The 26,674-nt window shown below is 40.4% G+C and overlaps 2 protein-coding genes across 2 annotated transcripts; both read left to right on the forward strand.

The window, feature by feature from the left end:
• Positions 1–1,138: 1,138 nt before the first annotated feature.
• On the forward strand, positions 1,139–5,648 carry LOC110889261 (NADH dehydrogenase [ubiquinone] iron-sulfur protein 4, mitochondrial). Its single transcript, XM_022136766.2, has 5 exons — positions 1,139–1,372; positions 3,745–3,833; positions 4,035–4,164; positions 4,847–4,876; positions 5,371–5,648. Exons 1-5 carry the CDS (start codon positions 1,208–1,210, stop codon positions 5,428–5,430), a joined length of 474 nt encoding a protein of 157 aa, XP_021992458.1. The 5' UTR covers positions 1,139–1,207; the 3' UTR covers positions 5,431–5,648.
• Positions 5,649–7,114: 1,466 nt separating this feature from the next.
• On the forward strand, positions 7,115–8,607 carry LOC110887594 (putative glycosyltransferase 7). The gene has a single exon (XM_022135172.2). It carries the CDS (start codon positions 7,115–7,117, stop codon positions 8,453–8,455), a length of 1,341 nt encoding a protein of 446 aa, XP_021990864.1. The 3' UTR covers positions 8,456–8,607.
• Positions 8,608–26,674: the final 18,067 nt, after the last annotated feature.

Below are 26,674 nucleotides of genomic sequence, written 5' to 3' on the forward strand. Positions count from 1 at the left end.
CATGTATTTGTTTCTTTATTGGCTCCTCCATCACTGACACCCAAAAGCTAGAATTGTAACTACTATTTGAATCATCCATGGGTGACACTTGTGTCGTTACTACCAGTGTCACTAATACAACGGCTACCGTTACAAGCAACCCAATAGCCACCACCATAACGGAGTACCAAAGATTTGTTGAAGGCCCTATTTTCATGATGACGTCGCCAATCATAACCATGGGGCACATCATAGGGTTCGGGACTAAAGAAGTTGACCATGATAATTCGAGTCTTTTTGGGATTGCTTATTTTGGTGACGTATTACCTTATTGACTTTTTGAAAAATTAAAAAGTGTTTGGGTGAAACTATTTTGTGAAGGGAAACGTCAATAAGTCACTCCATTGTGACTTAATAACTTTTCCAAAAAGTTATAAGTTGTTTTGAAAAGCCAAGCCAAATGGCCTTAGAGTGGGGACAAAGACCTTCCGCGTTGGGGGGGGGGGACTCGGTTGTGAGCCAAACCACCACTACACTTCCCTTCATACCTCATATATCAAGTCAACGCCACCAACAACCATACCACCTGTTTCGACTTACTTGTACACCCCAACACACCAGACACTCTAATGTATGGCTGCATCCCACCACCACCAGTTCCAAGACAAGTGTACCCTTACCCGTATTCGTTCCAACCACCGTATGCCTCATCCGTGCCAGTAACGGGACCGAATGATTGATGGACAAAGCAACAAATGGCTTGCAACCAATAGCACCAAGAATCATGATGAGAGGCGCTACAGACTCATTTAACATATGACCTTCACTTCAAAGAATTACTAACACATAAAAACAAAACAAAATCTTCGTAATTAGTTGTTTTTTCGTTGCTATGTAATTATTTTTACCGACATACCTACATTATTTTTTAGTAGTCTAACCAACGCATGGATTGGCCACGGTTTTGTTTAAATTTGTATATAAAGTTTTGAATGTTATCAACAAAATAATGGTTTCATTTTTCTTATATATTAACTTACATATGTTTAATAATGTGTGGCCTTCGGTAACGTTTCAATGTCATTAATTTTTATCACAATTTTACGCCTCCGCCGAAGCACGGGTGGATTCCCACTAGTTTAAAAACAATTACCTTGTGTTTTCACTTTTCAGGGTATAATTTCCTCATATCTCCATCACGCCCCCAAACCTTAAACGGAGAACAAAAATGGCGACTTCTCTCCGTCGTATCGGAATCCACACAACCAATGTTCACCGATCACTGATTCCTCAACTCATCAATCGATTCTCCACAGATGCTTTATCCGTCGAGTACAAAGCCGGAGAAATCGGCACCGTTTCCGGCATTCCAGACGAACATCTTCAACGGAGAGTAAGATCCGATCTATCCTTCAATTCATTCAATTCGTTCGATTATCACTTACTTTCTCTAATTGATTCCATTCAGAACTTGAATTATTACTCGTTTTTGTTACTCGATTGACCGGATTTCGAATCTAGGGTTTCGTTATTCACGTTTTCATTTTATATTACTCTAGGTATGCATATCGGTTATAAAATGGCCTTATTATTACTCAGCTTGTGTATATTGAGTTGATTGTTAATTGTATGCGATTGTAGGCTGTATGTATTGTTGATTTTCTGTTTTCTGGTTGATCTGTTTTGATCCTATTGTTTATTAATATGTGCATTGGAGTTGAAGTTGTGGTTCGTTAAGTGTTTAAGCTTATTTTAACTGAACATGAGTTAAACATTTGATATTCTAAGGGTGAGCGGAGTGGTGCGGTAAACACCATCGGTAAGCGGTTTACCAATCGGTAACACCGCCGCCGATGGTGTTTACCGATCGGTGAGGGGAAGGAAGCGGTGAAGGTTTACCGATGAGGGGAAGGTGAAGGTTTACCGATGATTGGATGGTTTCATTTGTTATGTTTTTTTTTTGTTTTTAAAATAATAGTTTACCTAATCCAAGATAGGTAAACCACCGCCAACGTCTTTGAGCATTAGGTAAATTGACGTGGCACTGTCTGATTGGGTGAATGGGGAGTTTACCTATTCCAAATAGGTAACCACTCCCTTCACCCTAATGGAGGAGTTTTCATGATGTTTGAAACTATTTTTATTTTTTATGAGAGAAAGTCGTTTGAGTTATATAATGTGATGCTGGATTAAAAAAGTTAGTCACAAGTTAAAGTGACACTCTGAATTTGGATGTGATTGTCTTGGTTCTAAAAAGCGTGCCTTAAGCGCGCTTAAGCGCAAAGCGACCCTAGGCGCAAAGAGCTGCGCCTTATGTGACATAAGGCGAGCTCTGTACAAAAAGCGCACAAAAAGCGAGCTTTTTTGGAAAAAAATCCCACTGAGGCACACGCGTCTTGTACAGAAGGTGTTTTTGTGCTTTAAACTGTTATACATGTAGCTAAAATGGTTGTACATTTAAGTGATTTATACAATAAATCATATTTAAACCTTTTTTATTACTGTATTTTGGGTAAGGGATGCTAAAAACCTATAGGACATATAAAAAAATATATAACCACCTTGCGCCTCTCGTACAAAAGCCCTCCATTTTTGTGATTTACGTTTTGATTTTAGACCTTGCCGCTTTTGTGCGCTTCACACTTTTTAAACCAAGGTGATAGTTTGAATATTCTATGCTAGCTTATCATGTTTGTGACTAGTGGCTTGGTGTTTTGTTACCTTGTTATGAAGTATTTAAAATCATATTGATATTTGTTTCAATAGTATGAAACTCATTGAGGAATAATGGTTGGAATAATGTTGTTTTTTAAGATTGATATCAACGTCTATTTAGTTTGTAGTTTATACATTGTTTTGAGCATGCTGTTCATGGTGTAAAGTGTGTCGTATTGAGATTGATGGCACTTTACTAACATATGGTAGATGTTAAGTTTATGTTTTAATTCATGGGTGACGGTGTTAGTCTTGAAGGTTGAGATTTGTGAGTGTAGTATACTAGTATATAGAGTGTTGATAAAACTCAACGAACTAGTTGTTCTTTCGAGCATTAGTAGTGTTAGTTGTGTTGAATGTCAGGAATATAAGCAGCGACATAGTTGTAGCCTGTAGGAACATTGATGCTTGGTTTTAAATTGCGTGATGCGCTTCTATGCGTTTAGTCCAAAAATCTGACGCGTGATGCGTGATGCATGATGCGAGCGCATCACATAGCGCATCACGTATGTGATGCGTTCTTTATAAAAAAATAGTTAAAAATTATTTATACATAAAAACTTATAAAAACATACTTAAAGTAAAACAACTGACGTAATTAGAAGATAAGAGTTGTGTTTTTTGGTTCAAATCAAGCATACTAAGATGTTAATTATGGAAAAAACCGAACACAGTTCATAAAATCTGGAAAAAAAGCATAAGAAACAATGTTGCGTGCATCAGAGCGCATTATGCGAAATGCGCGCAATATTCTCGCATCACGTAAACGCATCGCATCAGCTGTTGGGATGCGCTCTCATTAGTGCATCAGGCGCATCACGCATTATGCGCGCATTTTATAACCAAGCATTGATATACTAAGTCTTGAAGTGTATTTACGTGTAATTATTCAGCCTTTGCTGTCCTATTTGTTTCATGTGCTATATTATAGTTTTTTAGCTAGATAGATTCAGATTTGTTCGCTTTTGGGGAAAAAAATTTGAATTGACGTAACATGTTTAATTTGCGTTGATAAAATACTAATAATAATATAACCTCCATGAATGTCAGGTTATTATCTATTCGCCTGCTCGAACAGCTTCACAGCAAGGAGCCGGAAAAGTCGGAAAGTGGAAAATCAATTTTATGTCCACACAGAAGTATAATCCGTTCTTCTCTACTTATTATTCTCGCATACACTTCAAGTCTATGAAGTAGCTTCATTCGTTCAGATATCTATCTGCTTGAACAAGCATGTCGATAGCAGAATTGTTCATCAGATCGATACAAAAATATTTCACAGTTGTCATTTTACAATTCCGAATTGATTTAAATGCTTATTGTTGTTCTGTTTTATGTAGATGGGAAAATCCCTTGATGGGTTGGACATCCACAGGGGATCCGTATGCCAATGTTGGTGACTCAGCGCTTAGTTTCAAAAGCGAAGCAGATGCAAAAGCGTTTGCGGAAAGGCATGGTTGGAACTATACGGTGAGAACTATATTGTTATATTGTTATAATTCCATGTTTGTTATTATATATGTTCAAGTCTGTTAAGCAGATTTAATTAGTTTCATATGTAAATATTTAGATCGTCTTTTTCTATGGTTTTTAAAAGTTTCATCCTTCATATTCTTGCTTTTGGATGTATCTCGGTTAACTGTTGTTCTATGCAGTTAAAGCGGTCCAAAATCGAATAGCGGTCAAGGTCTGCTATATGATATATAGGTTATTGCGGTGATATAGCGGTAATTTTTATACCATGCATAATTTATGTATTTATATATATATACATATATATATATATATATAAATATATCTTTGAAAAATATTAATAGTAGTATCAAAATTCATAGTAATATCATTCCATTATCAAAAACCTGTTGCAAATCAAATACTAATAGTAACTTTGAAGTATTTAATTTAAGAATTAACACAATCAAACACCGTTACTGCTATAACTGCTATAGGCCACCGCTATAGTACCGCTATAGCGGTATTTAGCGCCGCTAATAGCGGAACCGCTATAGGCCACCGCTATTTGGACCGCTACACACCCTTAGGTCTGCTAACCGCTATAGCACCGCTATTGACTGCTTAGCTGTTGTTTTATTCTCGTAAAATCATTCAATGTTGTTTGTTACTTAATTGTTTAAGTGGCTCTTATGTGCAGGTCAAGAAGCACCAGACACCCCTATTGAAGGTTTGTCGGTCAACACTAAGTCTATGTACTTGTTTAGTTATTTCACATGTAAAAGAGTTGATTTGTTTTTTTATGCATAATTAGTTACATGGTATCCTTAATACAAAAACGCGTAAAACAGAAAAAAACTTAGGGGCTGTTTGGCAACATCTGAATGGTTAAGCGCTGAACCAGTAAGAGGTCTGAACCATTAAGAGCCTGTATAATGCTTAACCATTCAGAGGCAAATGTCTGACCAATTCAGATTAGAGGTCTTAACCATCCAGACTCTGTATAAATCTTAACCATTCAGATGCAAATGTCTGAACCATTCAGACATCTGCTCGTGAAACAAACAGTCTGACGCATTAAGTGCTGAACCAGTAAGAGGTCTGAACCGTTAAGAGGTAAACAAACAGCCCCTTAGCTGTAAAGAAAATTAGACCAAAAATATGTATTTATATTCATATTTAATGCATCAATTATTTTTATTTATAGCCCGTTTCAAAATGCAGGCAAAGGCATATGCAGACAACTTCAAATGGAAGGGGCTTCCGAAAACAACCGAGAATTAGTGGATAAATCAAATCTGAAGCTGTTGTTTTTTTTTTGTTTGAATAAATCAGAGTGTTTGGTGTTCTCTCTCATTTATTTCCGCTGCTTTGTATGATTAACCGCACCCTCGGGTGTTTCTACTTCCAAAATTGGCTCTCCAAGCCTTTGAAGAAAATATTTGTGGTGCGTCACCCGCAAAACCTAATGTTTTTAAAGCTCCAGGGTCGGTTATTTATCGTTTGCTAATTTTGATTTTGCCATCAACATGGCATAATGCAGACGTGAACCCCAACAAGTAGCGTAGTGATCTGATTCTTGCAACTGGTTTGAGTCTTGCATGCTTCGTCATACATGCCCGTATGTAATGTGACTGTGAGTGCGGCATGACTAGTGAAATTGCGACGGATCATGAGTTTAAAAAAAAACCGTTGTATTTAAGATTTAAAAAAAAAATGCATGATAAAGTTTTTGCATAGAAAATTAAATTAAGAGTAAATTACAAAAATCGTCCTTTATGTGTGTCACTTATTGCAAGCTGTCCTTTATCTTCAATAATGGCAGAAAATGTATTCGATGTTTGCAAACCCTTGCAAGTTATGTCCTTTAGCCCCAACTCAGTTAATTTTTTGTGCTTAAATGTGACCAAATGGACCCTACATGAGGGTATTTTGGTCATTTTGATCTCATGTGGAGTCCATTTAGTCAGATTTAACCACAAAAATACCCTCATGTGGGGTCAATTTGGTCAAATTTAACCACAAAAATTAACTGAGTTGGTTCAAAGAAAAGAATACTAACAAACAATCTGCAAATTTTGATCAGTCGATGTTGGTTCGAATTTTGATCAGTTTTGCGACTGCACTGCTGCTTCTACTTGTTTGAAAATCAAAATTATGATCAGTTCTGCGTGACTGCTTGTTCGATTTTTTATCAGTCTCATACAGGTTGCACTTTGTCGAATTTTGATCAGTTTCTGCACTTTGTCGCTGCTGATGTTATAAAGTTCAGATGCTTGTGCCTTATACGACGTTTGGTTTCCACAAATCTGTTGTCGCGCCCCTGCCCCATATTCAAAGGGTTATTATTTGTTTGGGCTAAAATATTAGTTGGGTTGGGATTTGGGCTTACATAACAATTGGGTTTACATTCAAAAGTTTATTATTTCTTTTAGGTTAAAGTATCTTTTTTTTTTTTTTTTTTTTTTGTCATGGGTATTTTCGTAGTTATTTAGGGGTATCCTCTGTATAAAACCGACAAAAAACAAAAATACACTACGGATACGAAGTTGAGCCATAGCCCGTGCTATGGCTCGTTGAATGCTAGTTCCGCCCCTGATTTGGGGCATACTATACTGATATACTCACACCCTCGCTTTATAATCTCACACCGTTCCATGTAATACTGGCCAGCTATATGCCAACGTCACCATGCAATCAACCTTCTAAAAACAGTATTGAGTACATGACCATGCACACACAAAGGACCCCAAAAGCTTTAAAGTCACAAGTCCACAACTACAAATGTATATCACCACCGTCGCTATTAATATCATCAATCACCGTATCCAGCCGATCACTCCTTAATTTAGTAAATTCACACCCTTGTGTTCAGATTTTCTTCAAAGCTGACCTCATACTCCTTAATATAGAAAGCCCTTACAATAAAAATGCCACCCATTAACAATTTTCAACTCAAATCACCACCATGCAGAACCACCACCGGAAATCGTCATCGTTCGTCTCCACCGGAATCCCCATCGTCGGCGGAGCCATTGTAGCCCTCTCACTTCTTTGGGCTTTTTGGCCCATGATCAGTTTCAGTTTCACTTCCCCAAACCCCAATAATTTCAAAACTGGAGTAGACAGTGCTACTCCAGGTGGACTGAGTGGGCCAGGTGGGTCAGGTAGGTCAGGTGGTCAGGGTTTTAACTTTAACCTGACCCACGACCCACCCGAGTCCACATTCTACGACGACCCAAATCTGACCTACACGATCGAAAAGCCCATAACAAATTGGGACCAAAAACGGCGGGAATGGCTATGGCTACACCCGTCTTTCATACCCGGGTTAGAAACCCGGGTCTTGTTAGTAACCGGGTCACAATCTACCCCATGCCAGAACCCGATAGGGGATCATCTACTACTAAGGTTCTTCAAAAACAAAGTGGACTATTGTCGTATCCACGGGTACGATATTTTCTACAATAACGTACTCCTCCACCCGGAAATGTTTACCTACTGGGCCAAGATTCCCGCGGTACGCGCGGCAATGTTGGCCCACCCGGAAGCCGAGTGGATCTGGTGGGTCGACTCGGATGCCGCGTTTACCGATATGGATTTTAAATTACCGTTACACCGGTATAAAAATTACAATTTTGTTGTACATGGGTGGCCCGAGTTGATTTATAAAAAGAAAAGTTGGACCAGTTTAAATGCTGGGGTTTTCTTGATTAGAAATAGTCAATGGGCTCTTGATTTTATGGATGTTTGGGCCGGTATGGGCCCCCAAACTCCGAATTATGAAAAATGGGGCGAGTTGTTGAGAAAAACATGTAAAGACAAGTTTTTCCCTGAATCCGATGATCAAACGGGTTTGGTTTATTTATTATTAAAAGAAAAGGAAAAATGGGGGAATAAAATCTATGTGGAAGATGGGTATTATTTTGAAGGGTATTGGATGGAAATAGTGGGGAGGTTGGAGAACATAACGGAGAAATATAACGGCGTTGAGAAGAGGGTGAGTAAGTTAAGGAGGCGACACGCGGAGAAGGTGAGAGGGGCGTATGTTACGACGTGGGAGGAGTATTTGAAAGGCGCGGGATATGGGAGGGAGGGGTGGAGACGACCGTTTATGACGCATTTTACTGGGTGTCAGCCGTGTAGTGGTACGCATAATGAGGAGTATTCTAGGCAAGGTTGTTGGGACGCTATGCAGAAGGTGTTGAACTTTGGGGATAATCAGGTGTTGCGTAATTATGGGTTCGTGCACCCGAGTTTAGGGGATTCGGGCTCGGTTGTGCCTCTACCGTTTGATTATCCTGCTTGAGTAGTAAATTTAGTGGTTGTTACATGCATAGAGTTTTAATTAAAAGGGGTATGATTGAAAGTGTAATTGGTGAAATTTACTATATATGTTATAGTGTTTTTTATGGTGATATTTAGTTTAAAATAAAAAACTCAGGAAGATGATATGTATCATATTGTTTGTTTATTAAAAGTCTATTAAATAAATTAAAAAAATAACCAAAAACAAATAAGAAAATTAGTCCTTAAAAACATTTTGAAGAAAATAAATAAATGTTAAGAAAAAAGTAAAATGCAATTTATAAAAGTTCTTGAAAATTGATATTGAGGCCCAGTGAAAGTTGGGTACTCCTTTGCCTTCTTCATAAGGGTATTCTTACGGGTGATGAGCCAACTGTGTTAGAAAAAAACTATTGAAAATGTGATTTTTACCAACTTTAAATAGAAAAAATTATGTGTAATTATTGTTAATGTAGTTATTAATTACCGGGTTTGTGATCTACTAAATAAGAGTTTCGCGACAAACCAAACACCGTCTAAAATAAACGAGATATTAATTCTCGAAGTAGCGAGCTCAATGTGTATGCACCTCAAGGAGTTGTAGCTAAACAAGCATTGTGGGAGGATATTAAGGTTATTACGGTTGTAAATAGGGGAGGTTGGGTTGCTTTTGGAGATTTTAACGCAGTAAGAAAAATAGAGGAAAGGCGAAATGCTAAGTTTGATCACACAAGCGCTAAAGACATTAATGATTTTATTTACTTGGCGGGTCACTCCGAATTTGTTATGAAAGGTAAAATTTTCACATTTTGTAAAGGTAAAAGTGCCAAAGTTAAATTAAGCAAAATAGATAGCTTCCTTGTAGGCAATAGTTTTGTTGAACCTTTTGTAGCCACTGAACCTTTTGATTTCGGATCGATTACCAATATGTCTTTTTGAAGGGGAGAAATATTATCGATGGCCCGTTGATTATAAATGAGTTAATTTCGTGGGTGGGTGAAGAAAAAAATTGAATAAAAACTTACTTTTTAAATTAGATTTTGAGAAGGCGTTTGATCATCTCAATTGGGGTTTCATTGACTCGATTATGTATCAAATGAATTTTCCGGTTAAATGGCATGGTTGGATTCACGGTGTTCTAAGTTCGGCAAGATCCTCTATATTGGTAAATGGGTCTCTATCATTTGAATTCCAATTTCATAGAGGGATTAGTCAAGGCGATCCTATTTCGGTGGTTATTTTTATTACTAGAATAAAGGCTTTGTCATATATGATTTCAAAGGTGGTTGAATTAGATATTTTCAAAGGACTGCGCACTCCAAACTCCAGGCCTATTGTTTCGCATTTTGTATGAGGATGACGCTCTCTTGGTGGGGGAATGGTCAGAAGAAAACATTCTTAATATGACAATAATCTTAAGGTGCTTTCATTTAGTGTCGGGCCTTCAAATAAATTATACAAAATCAATTTTTTTTCTAGAGTGGGAGTTGAAACGAATGAAGCTTCAATGTTGGCTAAGGCTATTGGTTGTAAGTTGGGATCTCTTCCGTGTCAATATTTGGGTCTCATCATTGGGGCTAACATGAATAGGGCGACGTATTGGAGTTTGATATTTGAGTTATTTGATAAAAGGCTTACTTTATGAGAAGCGTCGACCTTATTTATAGGGGGCGTTTGACATTATTAAAGTCGGTAATGGAAACGTTACCAACATATTTTTTCGCACTCTTTAAAGCGCTAGTAAGATAATTGATTACCTTGAAGCTAGGAGGTTTTTTTTGGGGGTGGAAATGAAGATAAACATAAAATCAATTGGGCGTGTTGGAGCAAAATAACATCTCACATTGAAGAGGGAGGTCTCGGCCTCACGCCTCTTCGTGATGCAAATATTGTGGTGGGCGATAAGATACGTTTTTGGCTTGATTCTTGGGTTTTGAATCAACCTCTAAGGCGGTTAATGAATTTTTTTTAGACTAGAAGGGTAAAAGTGATATAACCACAGGGTCAAAATCGTAATTTACTCTATTGCTAAATTTTATGAACTTTGAAACATAGCAACTCAGAATATTATTAGAAAGGACTAAGGAGTGTCCTATTTTTTTCACAGACAAATAAAATACCAAAAAGCGTGGTACTATATCCCGCTTAAAAGGAGTTATAAACTTTTCATAAGATTCTATAATAACAAAACTATACTAAAAAGCGCGGTACTATATCATGCTTAAAAGAGTTATAAACTTTTCATAAGATCCTATATTTGAACTTTTCATAAGGCTCAAACTACCTACACACCAAGTGTGTAGATAGCCAACCTAAAAAGGTGTTTTTTGTCCTATGTGCATACGCTACAGTGTCGAGCTGTGACCAAAGTGTGGCGTTTTGGTCCGGTCAACCAGACAAAGACTGACGGGTGTCTGACGGGTCTGTTGACCGGACCATCCGACAAAGTCAATACAGAATCCGGCTGGGTCGGAGAATGGAAACAACGAAGACGAAAAGGTTGGAAGCCAAAACGACAAAGGTGACGAAGTCTCGGTGGGAAACGATCAGTCAAACGAAGCATTTATTTTCTGTGAGAATTGGGAAAGTCATTTTGAAAACAGAAAAGAGTACACGAATGCAAACAAGAATGTCGGCTTGGGCCATGCTGACAAGGAGCCCATAGATGTGGAAAATATTGGGTCAATTAATGAAGAACAAAGCTAGGATTAATAAAAAGAGTAAGCCCACAAATAAGTCAAAAGATATATTGGGCCAGGCATTTAGTAAAATAAAAATACCAGACCTGAATATGGGTGTAACTGATCCATCGGATCCTTTTCAATTAGAAGACCTAATTTGGAAAATAAACCCATTAACAAAGTCAATCAAAAGGAGGATTGAGAGTGTCGAGGTAGAGAGCATCAAAAGACATAAAGGGGAAAAATACAAAGTTCCGGATCTGAATACAGTAAGAGGTATCGATCAACAGATAAATACAATAGAGAAGCAGGTTCGGGAGGGTCAGACACATGAAGATGAAGCTAATCGAGAACGGGAAGAAACAAATAACCAGGATGAAATAAAGAAAGAGACGGAAGAAACAATAAAAATAAGGGAGATCCTAAAAATCAAGGTAAGTGATTTCCAGACTCAGCTAAGAAGGGTAGTGGAGGGGGAAAGGGTGTCAGAAGATAACCAATGAATATCTTGTCAATAAATATTAGAAGGGTGGGTGGGGAGGATAAGGCAGTTTGGATTAGGAATTTAGTAAAAAAACATGAAGTCGGTTGTGTTTGTATACAAGAAACGCAAGTAGCAGATATAGACGAAGACATGGCCAAAAGATTCTGGCCTTTTGAAGAAATGAGTATGGAATCGGTAAACGCACAGGGGAGATCAGGCGGGTTGTTAATTATGTGGGATCCAAAGATCTTTAAGTTAAGTGAGAAAGTAAAAAGTGAGAATTGCTTATTGATATCAGGGTATTTAGAAGGGGTAGAGGAAATGTTAAACGTATATAACATTTATGCACCAAACGATGTACAGAAGAAAAGAAGGCTGTGGGGGGAACTAATGTCTATGAAACAGAGTTTACAAGGAATATGTTTAATGGCTGGGGATTTCAATGAAGTAAGGGTAGAGGAAGAGAGAATGTTTTCAAAATTTGATGCGAATAGTGCAATGGTATTTAACAAGTTTATTGCCGAGGCGGGGTTATTGGAATATCATATGAATGGATCAAGATTCACGTTTATGACTGATGTGGAAAAAGTAGTTCAACTAAATAAACTAAATTACCCTAAATTAAGACTCAAGTAATAAAAATCTAGACTCTTTAACCTGACTAAACTACTCACCGGCAAGTGTACCGGTCGACTCTAGCACAGAAAAGTAAGTCCGGATGTCGAACCCACAAGGACTCTAATGAATTACGTTAACGATTAAACTTAGACTAGACACTGACACGACTAAACAAAAATTGTGTTTGAGGGGGTTTTACTAAAATCCTAAAATTATGATTAAATTGAAATTAACTAAAACACGAACGAAAACTAAGGTTTTGTTTCAGATGCGATTAAGGGCTACCTAGACTTAAATCCAGTTTAACTACGAATGGACTTCTAACGGTTTTATTGTTGTATGGAGCCGGGATCGTTAAATACTAAACCTTAAGGTATTTCAATGCTAAGACTTCCCGACCCTTCTCAGGAAGAAACCTAGGAAACCCTACAAGGCTGTTATGATTACCGACTGTTAGATTTCCTCTCAGTCCTCTAACGTCTCTAAAAGTGCCCTAATATGACTATCTACCTCTCAGCGCGATAATCTAAGGCAATTCTAGGTTCTGATTTGGTTTACTAGACACAACTGCAATTAGGGAACTAACTTCGACTTCTCTCAAAATCTAAATTGGCTATAAATTGCACCGCGACCTAATAACTAACCCGAGCCTCTCAGCGACAAGTTAAGCAGAATATTTACTTCTAATTGTATTTTAATTACTGTTTCTAAGGCTATCGGCCGATTTACCCAACGATCACCCGAACCCGCAAGGATGCAAATAATCAACACAGATCTATTATGTGATAAAGACCGTCACTAAAATCTATGTGAAACAGCAAACAATCCACAATCAAAAGTAAATACGCATATGCACCAAATCAGAAAATCTAGAACACTTTACTTTCAAAGTCAATCCATAATCAAACAATAAAAACCGTTAAAAGATCCAAACATAAATTAAACCTTCATCAAATCTAGGTAGTATCTAAGTTTAGCCAAGAAACATGTTGTTCAAATCAAACAAAACAAGTTCAAAACAAGAATTCATCATAAAGTATTGAAAACACGAAAATAAGGAACACCGGGAGATAAAACCCGAAAGATCTTCACTCTCACGATCCAAGCTTCAACCGGATGATTCCCTTTAGCCAAAATACTCCGAAAAGCTCAAAATCTCCTCTGAAATTCGTCCTAGGGTTTCTTGGTTCGCAATTAGGGTTTTCAGTTAAGTTTTTTGGTAATATTAAGTCAAACCCTAAACCCAGAAACCAAAATCATCCAAATAGGGACCCTCGCGTGGCGCGAGGGTGGCTAGGCGTCACGCGGCGCCTCTAAACTCAATTTCTTGATTTTTTAATTCTTTTCCGAATTCCAGCTTCTCCGACGCGCGTACAAATCCCGTTTTTCTTCCGAACTGCTCGTTTTTACTCGTTTTTCAACACTTTAAGCAACGGGACCTGAAATCAAAGCTTAACGTCAGCAGTATCATAGTTCTAACCTAAAACAGACTCAAAACGACTGAAAACTGACCAAAATATACACTATAAACATATGTATTTTTCAGTACATCAAACATCCCCACACTTACTCTTTTTTCGTCCTCGAAAAAGAATTATGCAACGGAATCAGAAACGAACAATTACTCGGGTCAAAAGTATAGGTACAATTAATTAAAACCAAAGCTTGCGTTAGCTGCGATTGCGAATATACTTTATCCACTCTAAACCCGAATCCAATCCCAAACCCTTATCATGTGAATTTAATTTAAGTGCGGTCAATCCACCTAGGGTCTCACACTAGAATCAACAGTCCACCTACTCCCAACTCAAGCTTATAGGACTAAAAGAACGATCATTTGACCAATTCCTAACCGTTTTATACCAAGATAAAGAGAGTTTGAAATCAAATCTATATATATTTTTTTCTTTTTTTTTTTCAGCTTGCTCTTTTTTTTTTTCAAGTTTATATTCGTGAGACTAGACGATGCTTTCCCTAACCCAGCGGTATTTGGACTGTAGAGTCGCTATCCCCAATCACAGATTACATAGGTTTCGGTACTTTTATTCGGCAAGTCGATTTCACACATCCCAGAGGCATTCCGGCTGTAGAGTCGCTATCCCCAACCACAGATTACATAGGCCTGTGTTACTTTCATTTAGTTTCTAGCTCACTTTTATTTATTTTTTTTTCTTTTTTCAGCGAGATATGATAAAAAACTCTAACTATCTTAGCTTATAACGGCATCCCTTATACTATTTTTGCCAGTTTTAGTTTCCCATATTTCCCAGGCGAGAACCCACTAGCAGACCGACAATTAAGGTATATTAACTCAAAGGGACTTAGAACCAAACCCGGGCCTATCCACATATCCCAAACTAGACGCAAACTTGGTTTATTTAGATCTCATATTATAATTATTTGAACCCGAGCAAAAATTCATTTTTTCTATCATTTTCCGCTTTATTTTGCAAACTTCTTTTTATTTCGAAAGACATTTTCTGATTTTTCATTTTTTTTTAAATTCATAATAAAGACTCAATATTTACATGTATCCCATCCCCACACTTAGAGATTTGCATTGTCCCTAATGCAAGAACGAAAATACGACTCAACAACTACCTAAAAAAAATAAAAACTAAATAACGAACTAACGAACTAGACTCGACGACGAAATAAAAATACAACAACAACAAAAAGAAGGAAAACGACTTAACTCAATATGTGAGACTGTCAAAGTGCCAGTCGTTTCCACATAGCCCTCCAATACCGAACGTGCTCAGCAAACAGTACCACACTCCCTCACACACGAACGGAAAGCGGCTCCAAATCATCAACCTAAAACCAACATAGCATACCAAACCAACTACTACAAACGTTCAACGTACCAACATCCCAAGTTCAAACAGAAAATAAAAATAAGTCAGCTAGTACAACCATATCGAATCTACCAAAACAGCATAAACAAAAAAAAAATTAAAGATATCAAAGGATATATGTTGCTTCAGTCCATCTGCTCCATCACTCCTCATCATCCCCAGAATCCTCCTCCATCTGCTGAATACCTGAACCGCCGGCCTGCTGCCAACCGAACTGACCACTGTAGGCATATCCACTCTGACCTCCCCACTGGTCATACCCCGGGTACTGACCATACACATACGGGGCCTGCTGGTCGCCTCCGTAAACCGGTGGAGGTAATAGTCCGGCAAAAGGCTGTGGTACCGGTGCATTAAGTGCCATACCTGACATCATGTATCGGAGCATATCATCCTGCCTATGGTGGCTCTGCATCACCCACTGCTGGTCCACCCGCATCCTACTGTCCATCTGATCCAACCTCTCCTGTGTGTAGTCAAAAGCAGCCTCGGGAGTGAACGGGTTGGGTCTCGGCGGTCTAACCGGCCGTGGTGGAGGGACCGCACGCCTCTCTCGAGGTACCGGCTGTCTCTGTGGGGGAGCTCCAACCTCATGGTTCCACTCTGGTGGATCAGATTGGGTAAGAATACCCGCCAACTGAAGGTCCAAAACACCCCAACGAACTGTAGGCATACCCACATTCATCTCAGTAAGTTTGTACTTTGTGAGGGCCCGAATGTTCCTTGCCAACCCAGTGATGTAAGGGCCCATATCCAAAGCAGCCCTTTTACCTCCCCGACGAGGCCTATTGAATGACCACGCGAAGAAGCTAGCCAAATTCCAGTTCCGCTTCTCCACCATACACATCAAGGCGAAGATATCTAGCCAATTTGCCTTGTTCTCCCCCGACTTTCTTGCCACCACAGTCGTCGCTAACATCTTTAAAATATACCTGTAAATCGGGTCACGAACCGATGAGATAAGGTTCGTGTGCGCGAACGACTGTGTCGAGATCGAACCCCAAAATTCACCCAACTCTGTCGGGCCCAAACTCTTCGGCCTATTATAGTTAAACACACCCCGAAGCCCATTCACGAACTCTTCCGTCACTACCTCTTCCGACGAATACAAACCCAGTGCCACCCCAAATTGGGGTATAGTCATCTCGTACAAATTCCTCCCCAACGAAAATGATACCGCATTAGCTTTAGAAAATGCACCCTCCTTGTGACGGAAGGTACAATGGAACTCTATAGTAAGCTCGGTATATTGCGTCTCTTCACACGCATCCATAACCATCCGCAACCTTGGTCCTAGCAACTCATTGACCCGTTCACTCGCCCCCATACTCTCCAACCATTCCCAATCTATGATCCGATGTTCCAAAGTTTGGGTTACCACATACTTTTTCATCTTAACCCTTTCTTCAGTGTCTTCATCAAAGTCCAACATCGGATGATCACTCAACTTGTCAATCTTGGCGTACACTCTCCTATCGTTCCCACGATACTTGATTCTTCTCTTCCTTGGGTTGGACGAGGATCCTGCACCTGACATGATCTGCAAAACAAGACATATTTGACAAGAAAACAATGCAGATTATTAGTACCACGAGCTATTTTTGGTCTTTTTAATTTTTTTAATTTTTTTTATATTTTTTAAAGAAAAAGAAAAACAATAAAGAACTAGCCGTATAGCATTTCGTTCGCGGCTAATTTCGAAAAAAGAATGGGTTACCGTTTACAAAGGCGTAAGTTACACATCCTTTCGCCCGAATGGAGATTGAGTACGGGCAAAAAGTTGTGAACTTGTACATGCATATAAGTAAACCCGACACTAGACTCAAACTACTATCCTAAAAACACTTCTAGACTCACGACTCGAACGAACTACGACTCAATGTACACTATCTCCTCCCGGCACTTTAATTGTCCTCAATTAAGCATAAGTGCCAAAATATCCCCACACTTGAGGCGAAAACACGTGAGAGTTGGACATTTTAAGCCCTAACATAACATTTGAAGCAACAAAATCTGTTAAGGAAACTAAATTCGTTTGCAAAAATCAGTTCAAAAACTTATTTTTTTTTGCAAAAATCCATAGTTACACCCAAACAAACCCGCAAAGCTTAAACATGATGCATAGTGGTCCAAACATACCCCAAACGTGCCAAACAACCTCAAGCAAACCAACCCGAACCATCCGCAGACCCGATTTGTATGTAACATCCAAACCTTACCACCTACATACCACTAACATGACAAAGAGGAGCAAAAATTCTAACTTTAAGACCCTACACAAACCCTAACACCAAGACAAGACTGACCCGACACTAAACAAGGCAATAAAGCTACCTACTAGTGAGAAATTACAAGAAACATACCTTGGAATCGGATTGAACAAAAAAATTGAGGTCTTGAACTTTTTGCACACGGATTTGCCCAAAATCGTGAAAATGGGGTGAGAAATCGGGTGAAATAGATGGCTAAGATTGTGGGGAACGTGATTGTGGTGATTTTGGAAGAAAAATGGAGCGATTTGGTGAAAAAACGAGTGAGATATGGTGAAAATGGCGAAATTCGCGTTTTAGGGTTTGGAAAGGGGAAAGGAAGGGTTTCAGCGAACAGGTTCAAGTTAAAACTGATTTTAAAAGGGCCAAGGGGGCGTCGCGTGACGCGACAGGGGGTCACCCAGGCCTCACGTAACGCGGCGGTTCTGAAAACAATTAATTTGAACCCTTAAACCATCGCGTGACGCGAAGGAGCTAGGCGTCGCGCGAGGGTCTGTTTTTGGCAGAATGTTGCGTGAAAAAATCTTGTTCATGCCTTAGAAAAATTTTCAACTCTTTCCCAACCCAACCAAAAACCTCAAAATTTTTTCTAAGTGTTTAAAACACTTACCTGGGATCTCTTTTCTCGTGCATTCTCCGTTCCGTAGCGATGATGAAACCTGCAAAATTCTCAACGACACAAAACACAGACCGAAAAACTACAAAAAACACGAAAAAATAAAGAAATTTACAAACGGTACATACTCTACACGCGAAGCTTTTCGCGCTCACTGTTCGGCAAAGGTAGGTGGGTCCTCTAGAGGAATTTCTTCCTCTTCAGTAGTATCAATAGGACCTCCCAAGTAATGTTTCAGTCTATGGCCGTTTACCTTCCACACACCTTTGTCGACCTCATCGTATAGCTCAACCGTGCCATATGGAAACACTTCTTTCACCACATACGGCCCACTCCACCTCGATTTCAATTTTCCTGCTATCAATTTCAACCGTGAGTTGAACAAAAGTACTTTATCACCTACCTTAAAATCTTTCAAACCTCTCAACCGCCTATCATGCAATGCCTTAGTTTTCTCCTTGATACTCCATGATCTTTCATAAGCGGCATCTCTCAATGCTTCCAACTCATGAATCTGGAAGAATCTCCTCCTTGCGGCTTCGGTAAGGTCAAGGTTTACGGTTTTTAATGCCCACAACGCCCTATGCTCTAATTCTACCGGAAGATGGCAAGCTTTGCCATACACGATCATAAAGGGTGTTGTGCCTAACGGTGTCTTATAGGCGGTACGGAATGCCCACAAAGCGTCGTCGAACTTTTCCGACCAATCCTTTCTACTTTTTCCTACCGTTTTCTCTAAGATTCTCTTCACCCCTCGGTTAGCATTCTCTACTTGGCCACTAGTTTGCGGGTGGTACGCGGTAGAAAGACGATGAGTGACACCGTAGCGTGCAAGTGCCTTTTCCATGGCGGAATTGCAAAAATGCGTGCCACGGTCACTTATGATAGCTTTAGGGACTCCGAAACGCGTAAACAACTTCTTAAGGAATCTCACCACCACTCGGGCATCATTGGTGGGCAAAGGTTGAGCTTCGACCCACTTCGAAACGTAGTCAATGGCCACGAGGATGTACCTATTCCCACTAGAGGATGGGAAAGGTCCCATGAAGTCAATGCCCCATACGTCAAAAATTTCTAAGACTTGGATGGGATTTTGAGGCATTTCATCCTTGGATGAGATGTTGCCGGTACGTTGGCAACGGTCACAAGTCCTAACAAACTCTACGGCATCCTTAACTACCGTTGGCCAATAAAACCCACTATCGAAAACCTTTTGTGCTGTCACATTCGCTCCGTGATGGCCCCCCGTTAAACCCTCGTGCACATGTCTAAGGATGTCTAAACCATCCTCCTTTGAAACGCATCTCCTAAGCACTCTATCTCCACCTATCCTAAAGAGGTAAGGGTCGTCCCAAATATACTTCCTAGCCTCCCTAAGAAGCTTTTTCTTTTGTTGGTAAGACATACCCCTCACAAGATCTCCGGTTGCCAAATAGTTTGCCAAATCCGAAAACCATGGCAAACCCTCTACCTCGGCACTTACAAAATCTATGGTTTCGTGGGGAAAGGTATCTCCTATGGAATCCTCACGAACCTCCTCTCTCTTTGGATCCTCTAATCGTGACAAGTGGTCGGCGGCCACGTTTTCTGCTCCCTTTTTATCCTTAATTTCTATATCGAACTCGGAGAGCAAAAGAATCCATGTAATAAGACGCGGCTTTGCGTCTTTCTTTTGAAACAGAAATCGCAAAGCGGAATGGTCGGTGAACACGGTGGTTTTAGAAAGCACGAGATATGAGCGAAACTTGTCAAACGCAAACACTACGGCTAAGAGTTCCTTTTCCGTCGTGGTATAGTTCTCTTGAGCATCGTTTAGAGTTTTGCTCGCGTAGTAGATCGGATGAAAGTGTTTATCGACTCTTTGACCTAGGACCGCACCTACGGCATAATCGCTTGCGTCACACATGAGCTCGAAAGGTAAGCTCCAATTGGGCGAAACAAGTATCGGGGCACTAACAAGTTTTTCTTTCAAGAAGTCGAACGCCTTGATGCACTCCTTGTCGAAGAAAAAAGGTACATCCTTCTCTAAAAGCCTAGTCATCGGGCGTGTGATTTTGGAAAAATCCTTTATAAAACGCCTATAAAAGCCCGCATGACCCAAAAAGCTCCTAACGGACTTAACACTAGTAGGTGGAGGCAATCTACTTATTGTATCTATCTTGGCCCTATCCACCTCTATGCCTTCTCTCGACACCTTGTGTCCTAACACTATCCCCTCCGTCACCATAAAGTGACACTTCTCCCAATTCAACATAAGATTTGTCTCTATGCACCTCTTAAGCATCCTATTAAGATTAGAAAGACATTGGTCGAAAGTGGTGCCATAAACCGAGAAGTCATCCATGAAAACCTCCATGGAAGTCTCGAGCATGTCTTGGAATATGGCTACCATGCACCTTTGGAAAGTTGCCGGAGCGTTGCATAACCCGAAAGGCATGCGGCGATACGCATAAGTGCCGTAAGGGCATGTGAATGTCGTTTTATCTTGATCCTCCGGGGCGATGGGGATCTGAAAATAACCCGAAAATCCATCGAGAAAACAATAGAATTGTTGACCCGCTAGACGCTCCAACATTTGGTCAATGAATGGTAAGGGGAAGTGGTCTTTCCGGGTGGCGTCGTTTAACTTTCGATAATCTATGCATACACGCCAACCGGTAACGGTACGGGAAGGGATTAACTCGTTCTTTTCATTCATGATCACCGTCATCCCACCCTTTTTTGGGACGACTTGGGTCGGGCTAACCCATGGTGAATCGGAAATGGGGTAAATTACCCCGACATCTAACAACTTAAGAACCTCTTTCTTAACAACCTCTTGCATGTTCGGATTAAGGCGCCTTTGAGGTTGCACCACCGGCTTATAGTCATCTTCCATGAGTATTCGGTGGGTACAATAGGCGGGGCTTATGCCCTTGATATCCGAAAGGCGCCATGCAATAGCTTCCCTATTCACTCTCAACACCTCTAATAACCTACCCTTCTCTCCCTCCTCTAACTTAGACGAAATAATGACGGGATTCTCGGAACCCTCACCTAAAAAAAGCATACTCTAAGTGGGATGGGAGGACCTTGAGTTCTAAAGGGGCGGGTTTCTCTATAGGAGTACTTTCACTCTCACTCTTAATTTCACTTAATTCTAGCACTTCGGGGACCCACTCGTCCTCGTCTAACTCTTCACTCTCACTAGCTACCTCTTCTACCTTATCAACTACTTCCTCGATCCTACTCTCGACTAGGTCGGCTCCACTAATGTAGTCAAAGCAATGGTCAACACAAGATAAGAAAGACTCTATGAAATAGACCGAATGACAAGGACTACTGAGATCGTCGGAACCACTAGGGTGTTCCATGGAGCGTGCTATCTTGAAAGTCACCCTCTTCTCGCCGACTTGAAGTGTGATTTTCCCGTCGAAGACATCGATGATGGCCTTGGCGGTACACAAGAATGGGCGTCCTAGAATGATGGGAACCTTTTCGTCGGCTTCCATATCAAGAACGACAAAGTCTACGGGGAAGACGAACTTATCCACTTTGACTAGAAGGTTTTCAATAATGCCTCGTGGATACTTAACGGACCTATCGGCTAGCGACAAAGACATGCGTGTAGGTGACAACTCTCCTAGACCTAACCTCTCATACAAAGAATATGGCATTAGGTTTATACTCGCTCCTAGGTCGGCTAGGGCCCTACACTCGGTATCGCACCCAAACAAGCACGGGATGGTAAAAAGGCCCGGATCCGTCAATTTTTCCGGAACCTTGTTCAACACTACGGCGGAACATCCTCCACTAAGGGGGATGTTAGAAACCTCTCCTAACCTATCCTTGCGTTTTAGAAGGTCTTTTAGGAATTTTGCATATTTCGGCATTGATTGAAGAGCTTCTATAAAAGGAAGGTTGATCCTAAGCTGCTTAAAGATCTCTAAAAATTTCCCGTACTCTTTGGAATAAGTTTGATTTTTAAGGCGGGAAGGAAACGGAGCACGGGAAGTATCAACATTGGGTGAAGGAACAACCTGAACGGGTTTCTTTCCTACACTCTTCTCACTCGAAGGCCCCCCGGTGTGTGCGGTACTTTCTAGGATTAACCTAGGTTGCACTTTACCGGGCGCCTCCATTTCAATCTCCTCATCTACGGGGTCCTCATCTTCTATCTCAACACTCTCGGGTCTCACTACCTCTCCTAAGGTCCTACCACTACGGGTCGAAATTGCCTTCAAAGAGCCAGATGGGTTGGGCCTTGTGTTGCCCGAAAATTAACCGGGAGGTCGTTCTTGCAACTGGCGTGCAATATCCCCAACTTGCCTTTGAAGGTCTAAGAAGCTTGAATGATTATTCTTTAGGAGCGTAGCATGATCCTCTAAGGTACGTTGGGTAGCCTGATCCTTAACCAATAATTGGGAAAGAAGGTCCTCTGTCCTAGACAAACTACCACCTGACCCCTCACTCTTAGGTTGAACCTCTTGGTTTGACCCCTCACCTCTAAACTGCCCCCCTGAACCTGAACTAGCAAATTGACCTGTTTGACCCGACCCCCCACTAGAATAAAAACCTGGCCCCCTACTTTGGTATTGACCTGACGGAAAACCAGGGGGGTTACCTGAGGAGCGATAATTATTAGCACGCCAATTAGAGTTACTATTGTTGAACGGGTTAGTTGGACCCCTATTTTGACCTGCTAAATACTCGACCTGCTCTAGGGTGATGGTTGGGCAATCTATGGTGTCATGTCCCCCTCTACAAACCTCACATCTATCTACCTTCTTCTTAATTTCTAGCAACTCTTTGGTGATATAGTCAAGCTGAGTTATTACCTTTGAGTCTGAAACGACTTGATTCACTCCTCGAGAGGATGAGGAGGTAATCACAGGATTGGAATTCCTGCCGGTAGCACTATGATCTATATCAGCATGAGCGAAGCTCTCAAAGAGGTCGTTCCAGTCAGCCACAGTTTTCTTTCCCATTAGGTGGCCTCCTGCGGATGTGTCGAATCGGGCCTTGCACTCAGGGGTAAGACCATTATAAAATTTTTCTACTAAGGCCCAATCCGACAGTCCATGTTGGGAACAACGCGAGAGCAATGTTTGAAACCTCTCCCATGCTAAGTGATAAGGTTCGTCAGGCTCCATTCTGAAGGAATGGATCTGATCTCGAAGACGGGATGCCTTCGCAGGTGGGAAATACTTAGCAAGGAAGGCATCTCTAAGTCCAGCCCAAGTGGTGTAAGTACCTGCCGGCTGCGAATCAAGCCAGGTGGCTGCGCGGCCAGCAAGCGAAAAGGGGAAGACTTGGAGATAGCGGGCATCAAGATTCACACCTTCGATACCGAAGGTGCTACACAGACGGGTGAGACGGTTGATATGTGCTGGCGCGTCTTCATCATCACGACCGTGAAACTGACAAGAGTTGTTAATGGCAGTCATGATGTATGAAGGAATTTGCCAAGACTTATCATTGGTGATTTCAGGGAGGGTGATGGGTGAGTTTGCGGTAAAACCCGCGGTGGAACGCTGGTGGACAGTTTGATTTTCGGCTATTTGGTGAACTGGTGGTGGACTAGGGTGACGGGAGGGTGGTGGGGAATTGTGGGGTGATGACTTAGGGGTAAAGTCGAAGTTCGGCGGTTTAGATGGAAGTGTAGAGTCAGAAAGGGCTGAAGATGAAGTTGGGGGTTTTCGAACCTGAGGGATTGGTGTGGAGAGGGAAGACTTGTCAATTGGTGGCTTCACTGGTCCCTGCGAACGCGTGTGGGGCATGAACTGCAAAACCAAGAATAAAACAAGTAAGTCAACTCCAATAAAAGACTCAAAGAAATACGAAAAAGACACTAAAATTACTTGGACTCCTACGACTCACAAACACACAAAAAGCACGTAACGATATCAGTTGAAATCCAAACAAAGCAGTTAACGCAATTGCCAAGAGTCCCCGGCAACGGCGCCAAAAACTTGATGTGGAAAAAGTAGTTCAACTAAATAAACTAAATTACCCTAAATTAAGACTCAAGTAATAAAAATCTAGACTCTTTAACCTGACTAAACTACTCACCGGCAAGTGTACCGGTCGACTCTAGCACAGAAAAGTAAGTCCGGATGTCGAACCCACAAGGACTCTAATGAATTACGTTAACGATTAAACTTAGACTAGACACTGACACGACTAAACAAAAATTGTGTTTGAGGGGGTTTTACTAAAATCCTAAAATTATGATTAAATTGAAATTAACTAAAACACGAACGAAAACTAAGGTTTTGTTTCAGATGAGATTAAGGGCTACCTAGACTTAAATCCAGTTTAACTACGAATGGACTTCTAACGGTTTTATTGTTGTATGGAGCCGGGATCGTTAAATACTAAACCTTAAGGTATTTCAATGCTAAGACTTCCCGACCCTTCTCAGGAAGAAACCTAGGAAACCCTACAAGGCTGTTATGATTACCGACTGTTAGATTTCCTCTCAGTCCTCTAACGTCTCTAAAAGTGCCCTAATATGACTATCTACCTCTCAGCGCGATAATCTAAGGCAATTCTAGGTTCTGATTTGGTTTACTAGACACAACTGCAATTAGGGAACTAACTTCGACTTCTCTCAAAATCTAAATTGGCTATAAATTGCACCGCGACCTAATAACTAACCCGAGCCTCTCAGCGACAAGTTAAGCAGAATATTTACTTCTAATTGTATTTTAATTACTGTTTCTAAGGCTATCGGCCGATTTACCCAACGATCACCCGAACCCGCAAGGATGCAAATAATCAACACAGATCTATTATGTGATAAAGACCGTCACTAAAATCTATGTGAAACAGCAAACAATCCACAATCAAAAGTAAATACGCATATGCACCAAATCAGAAAATCTAGAACACTTTACTTTCAAAGTCAATCCATAATCAAACAATAAAAACCGTTAAAAGATCCAAACATAAATTAAACCTTCATCAAATCTAGGTAGTATCTAAGTTTAGCCAAGAAACATGTTGTTCAAATCAAACAAAACAAGTTCAAAACAAGAATTCATCATAAAGTATTGAAAACGCGAAAATAAGGAACACCGGGAGATAAAACCCGAAAGATCTTCACTCTCACGATCCAAGCTTCAACCGGATGATTCCCGTTAGCCAAAATACTCCGAAAAGCTCAAAATCTCCTCTGAAATTCGTCCTAGGGTTTCTTGGTTCGCAATTAGGGTTTTCAGTTAAGTTTTTTGGTAATATTAAGTCAAACCCTAAACCCAGAAACCAAAATCATCCAAATAGGGACCCTCGCGTGGCGCGAGGGTGGCTAGGCGTCACGCGGCGCCTCTAAACTCAATTTCTTGATTTTTTAATTCTTTTCCGAATTCCAGCTTCTCCGACGCGCGTACGAATCCCGTTTTTCTTCCGAACTGCTCGTTTTTACTCGTTTTTCAACACTTTAAGCAACGGGACCTGAAATCAAAGCTTAACGTCAGCAGTATCATAGTTCTAACCTAAAACAGACTCAAAACGACTGAAAACTGACCAAAATATACACTATAAACATATGTACTTTTCAGTACATCAATGACTGAAAGTGGATCTAGTATGAGCAAGATAGACAAGATTTTTGTGTGCGATGATTTTATGAATAGATGGCCGAGTGCAAAGTTGGAAACTTTATCGAGACATTTGTCAGATCATAATCCGTTGCTGTTGTCGTGCTCAATAAAAGACTATGGACCTATCCCTTTCAGGTTCTACAACTCATGGTTGCCGATAGAAGGTTGTGAAGAAATAGTCATTAATACCATAGAAAAGCAAGTAAAGTAAATGGGGAGGATTGGATAAAAAATATGGGAGCTGTACTGAAGAATTTAAAAGCTAAAATAAAGGAGTGGAGGAAAACAACAAAAGAAAAGGAGGAAAAAGATGTCCTTAAAGCAAAGAGGAGGGTGGAAGAGATAGAGCAAATGGCGGAAAAGCGAAAACTAAAAGAAAAGGAAAAGGAAGAAAGAATCAAAGGGAGGTTGACTATAAGGAATCACGAAAAAAAAGATAAAAGACCTAAAGCAAAAAGCGAAAGTAAACTGCGCGAAGTTGGGGGACGAAAATTATGGATTTTTCCATAGAATGATCAACTGCCGCAAGTCAAGAAATCGGATAAATAAAGTGCAGATAGAAGGAAGGATATTCGGTGATCCGAAAGAAGTTAAAGAAGGATTAAGGATGGCTTTTAAAAAAATGTTTGAAGAACCGATGAAGAAAATGCCATCAATGGATTGGAGAGGTTTCAAAAGACTAACAGAGGTACAAGCTAAGCAATTGGTAGGAGAATTCACAAGTAAGGAGGTGAAGGAAGCGATGTGGGCATGTGGTGAAGATAAGACGCCGGGACCAGACGGGTTAACGTTCAAGTTTTGAAAAAATATTGGAAACAATTAGAAACTCATGTGATGAAGATGGTGAAGCAATTTCATGATCAGCCAAATATACCAACGGGATGCAATGCGTCCTTCATAGCATTGATTCCTAAGGTACGTGATCCGATTTCTTTGAAGCACTTTAGACCTATTTCTTTAATAGGTATGATCTATAAAATTATTGCGAAGGTTCTTGCTAGAAGGATTAAACCGGCCATACCGGACTTAGTAAGTAATATTCAAACGAGGTTCATAGAAGGTAGGTCCATTTTGGATGGACCGCTAATTGTTAATGAAGTATTAGCCTGTGCCAAAAGTTGCAAAAAGAAG

This window comes from Helianthus annuus, chromosome 11, assembly GCF_002127325.2.
Source record: "Helianthus annuus cultivar XRQ/B chromosome 11, HanXRQr2.0-SUNRISE, whole genome shotgun sequence".
NCBI lineage: Eukaryota > Viridiplantae > Streptophyta > Magnoliopsida > Asterales > Asteraceae > Helianthus > Helianthus annuus.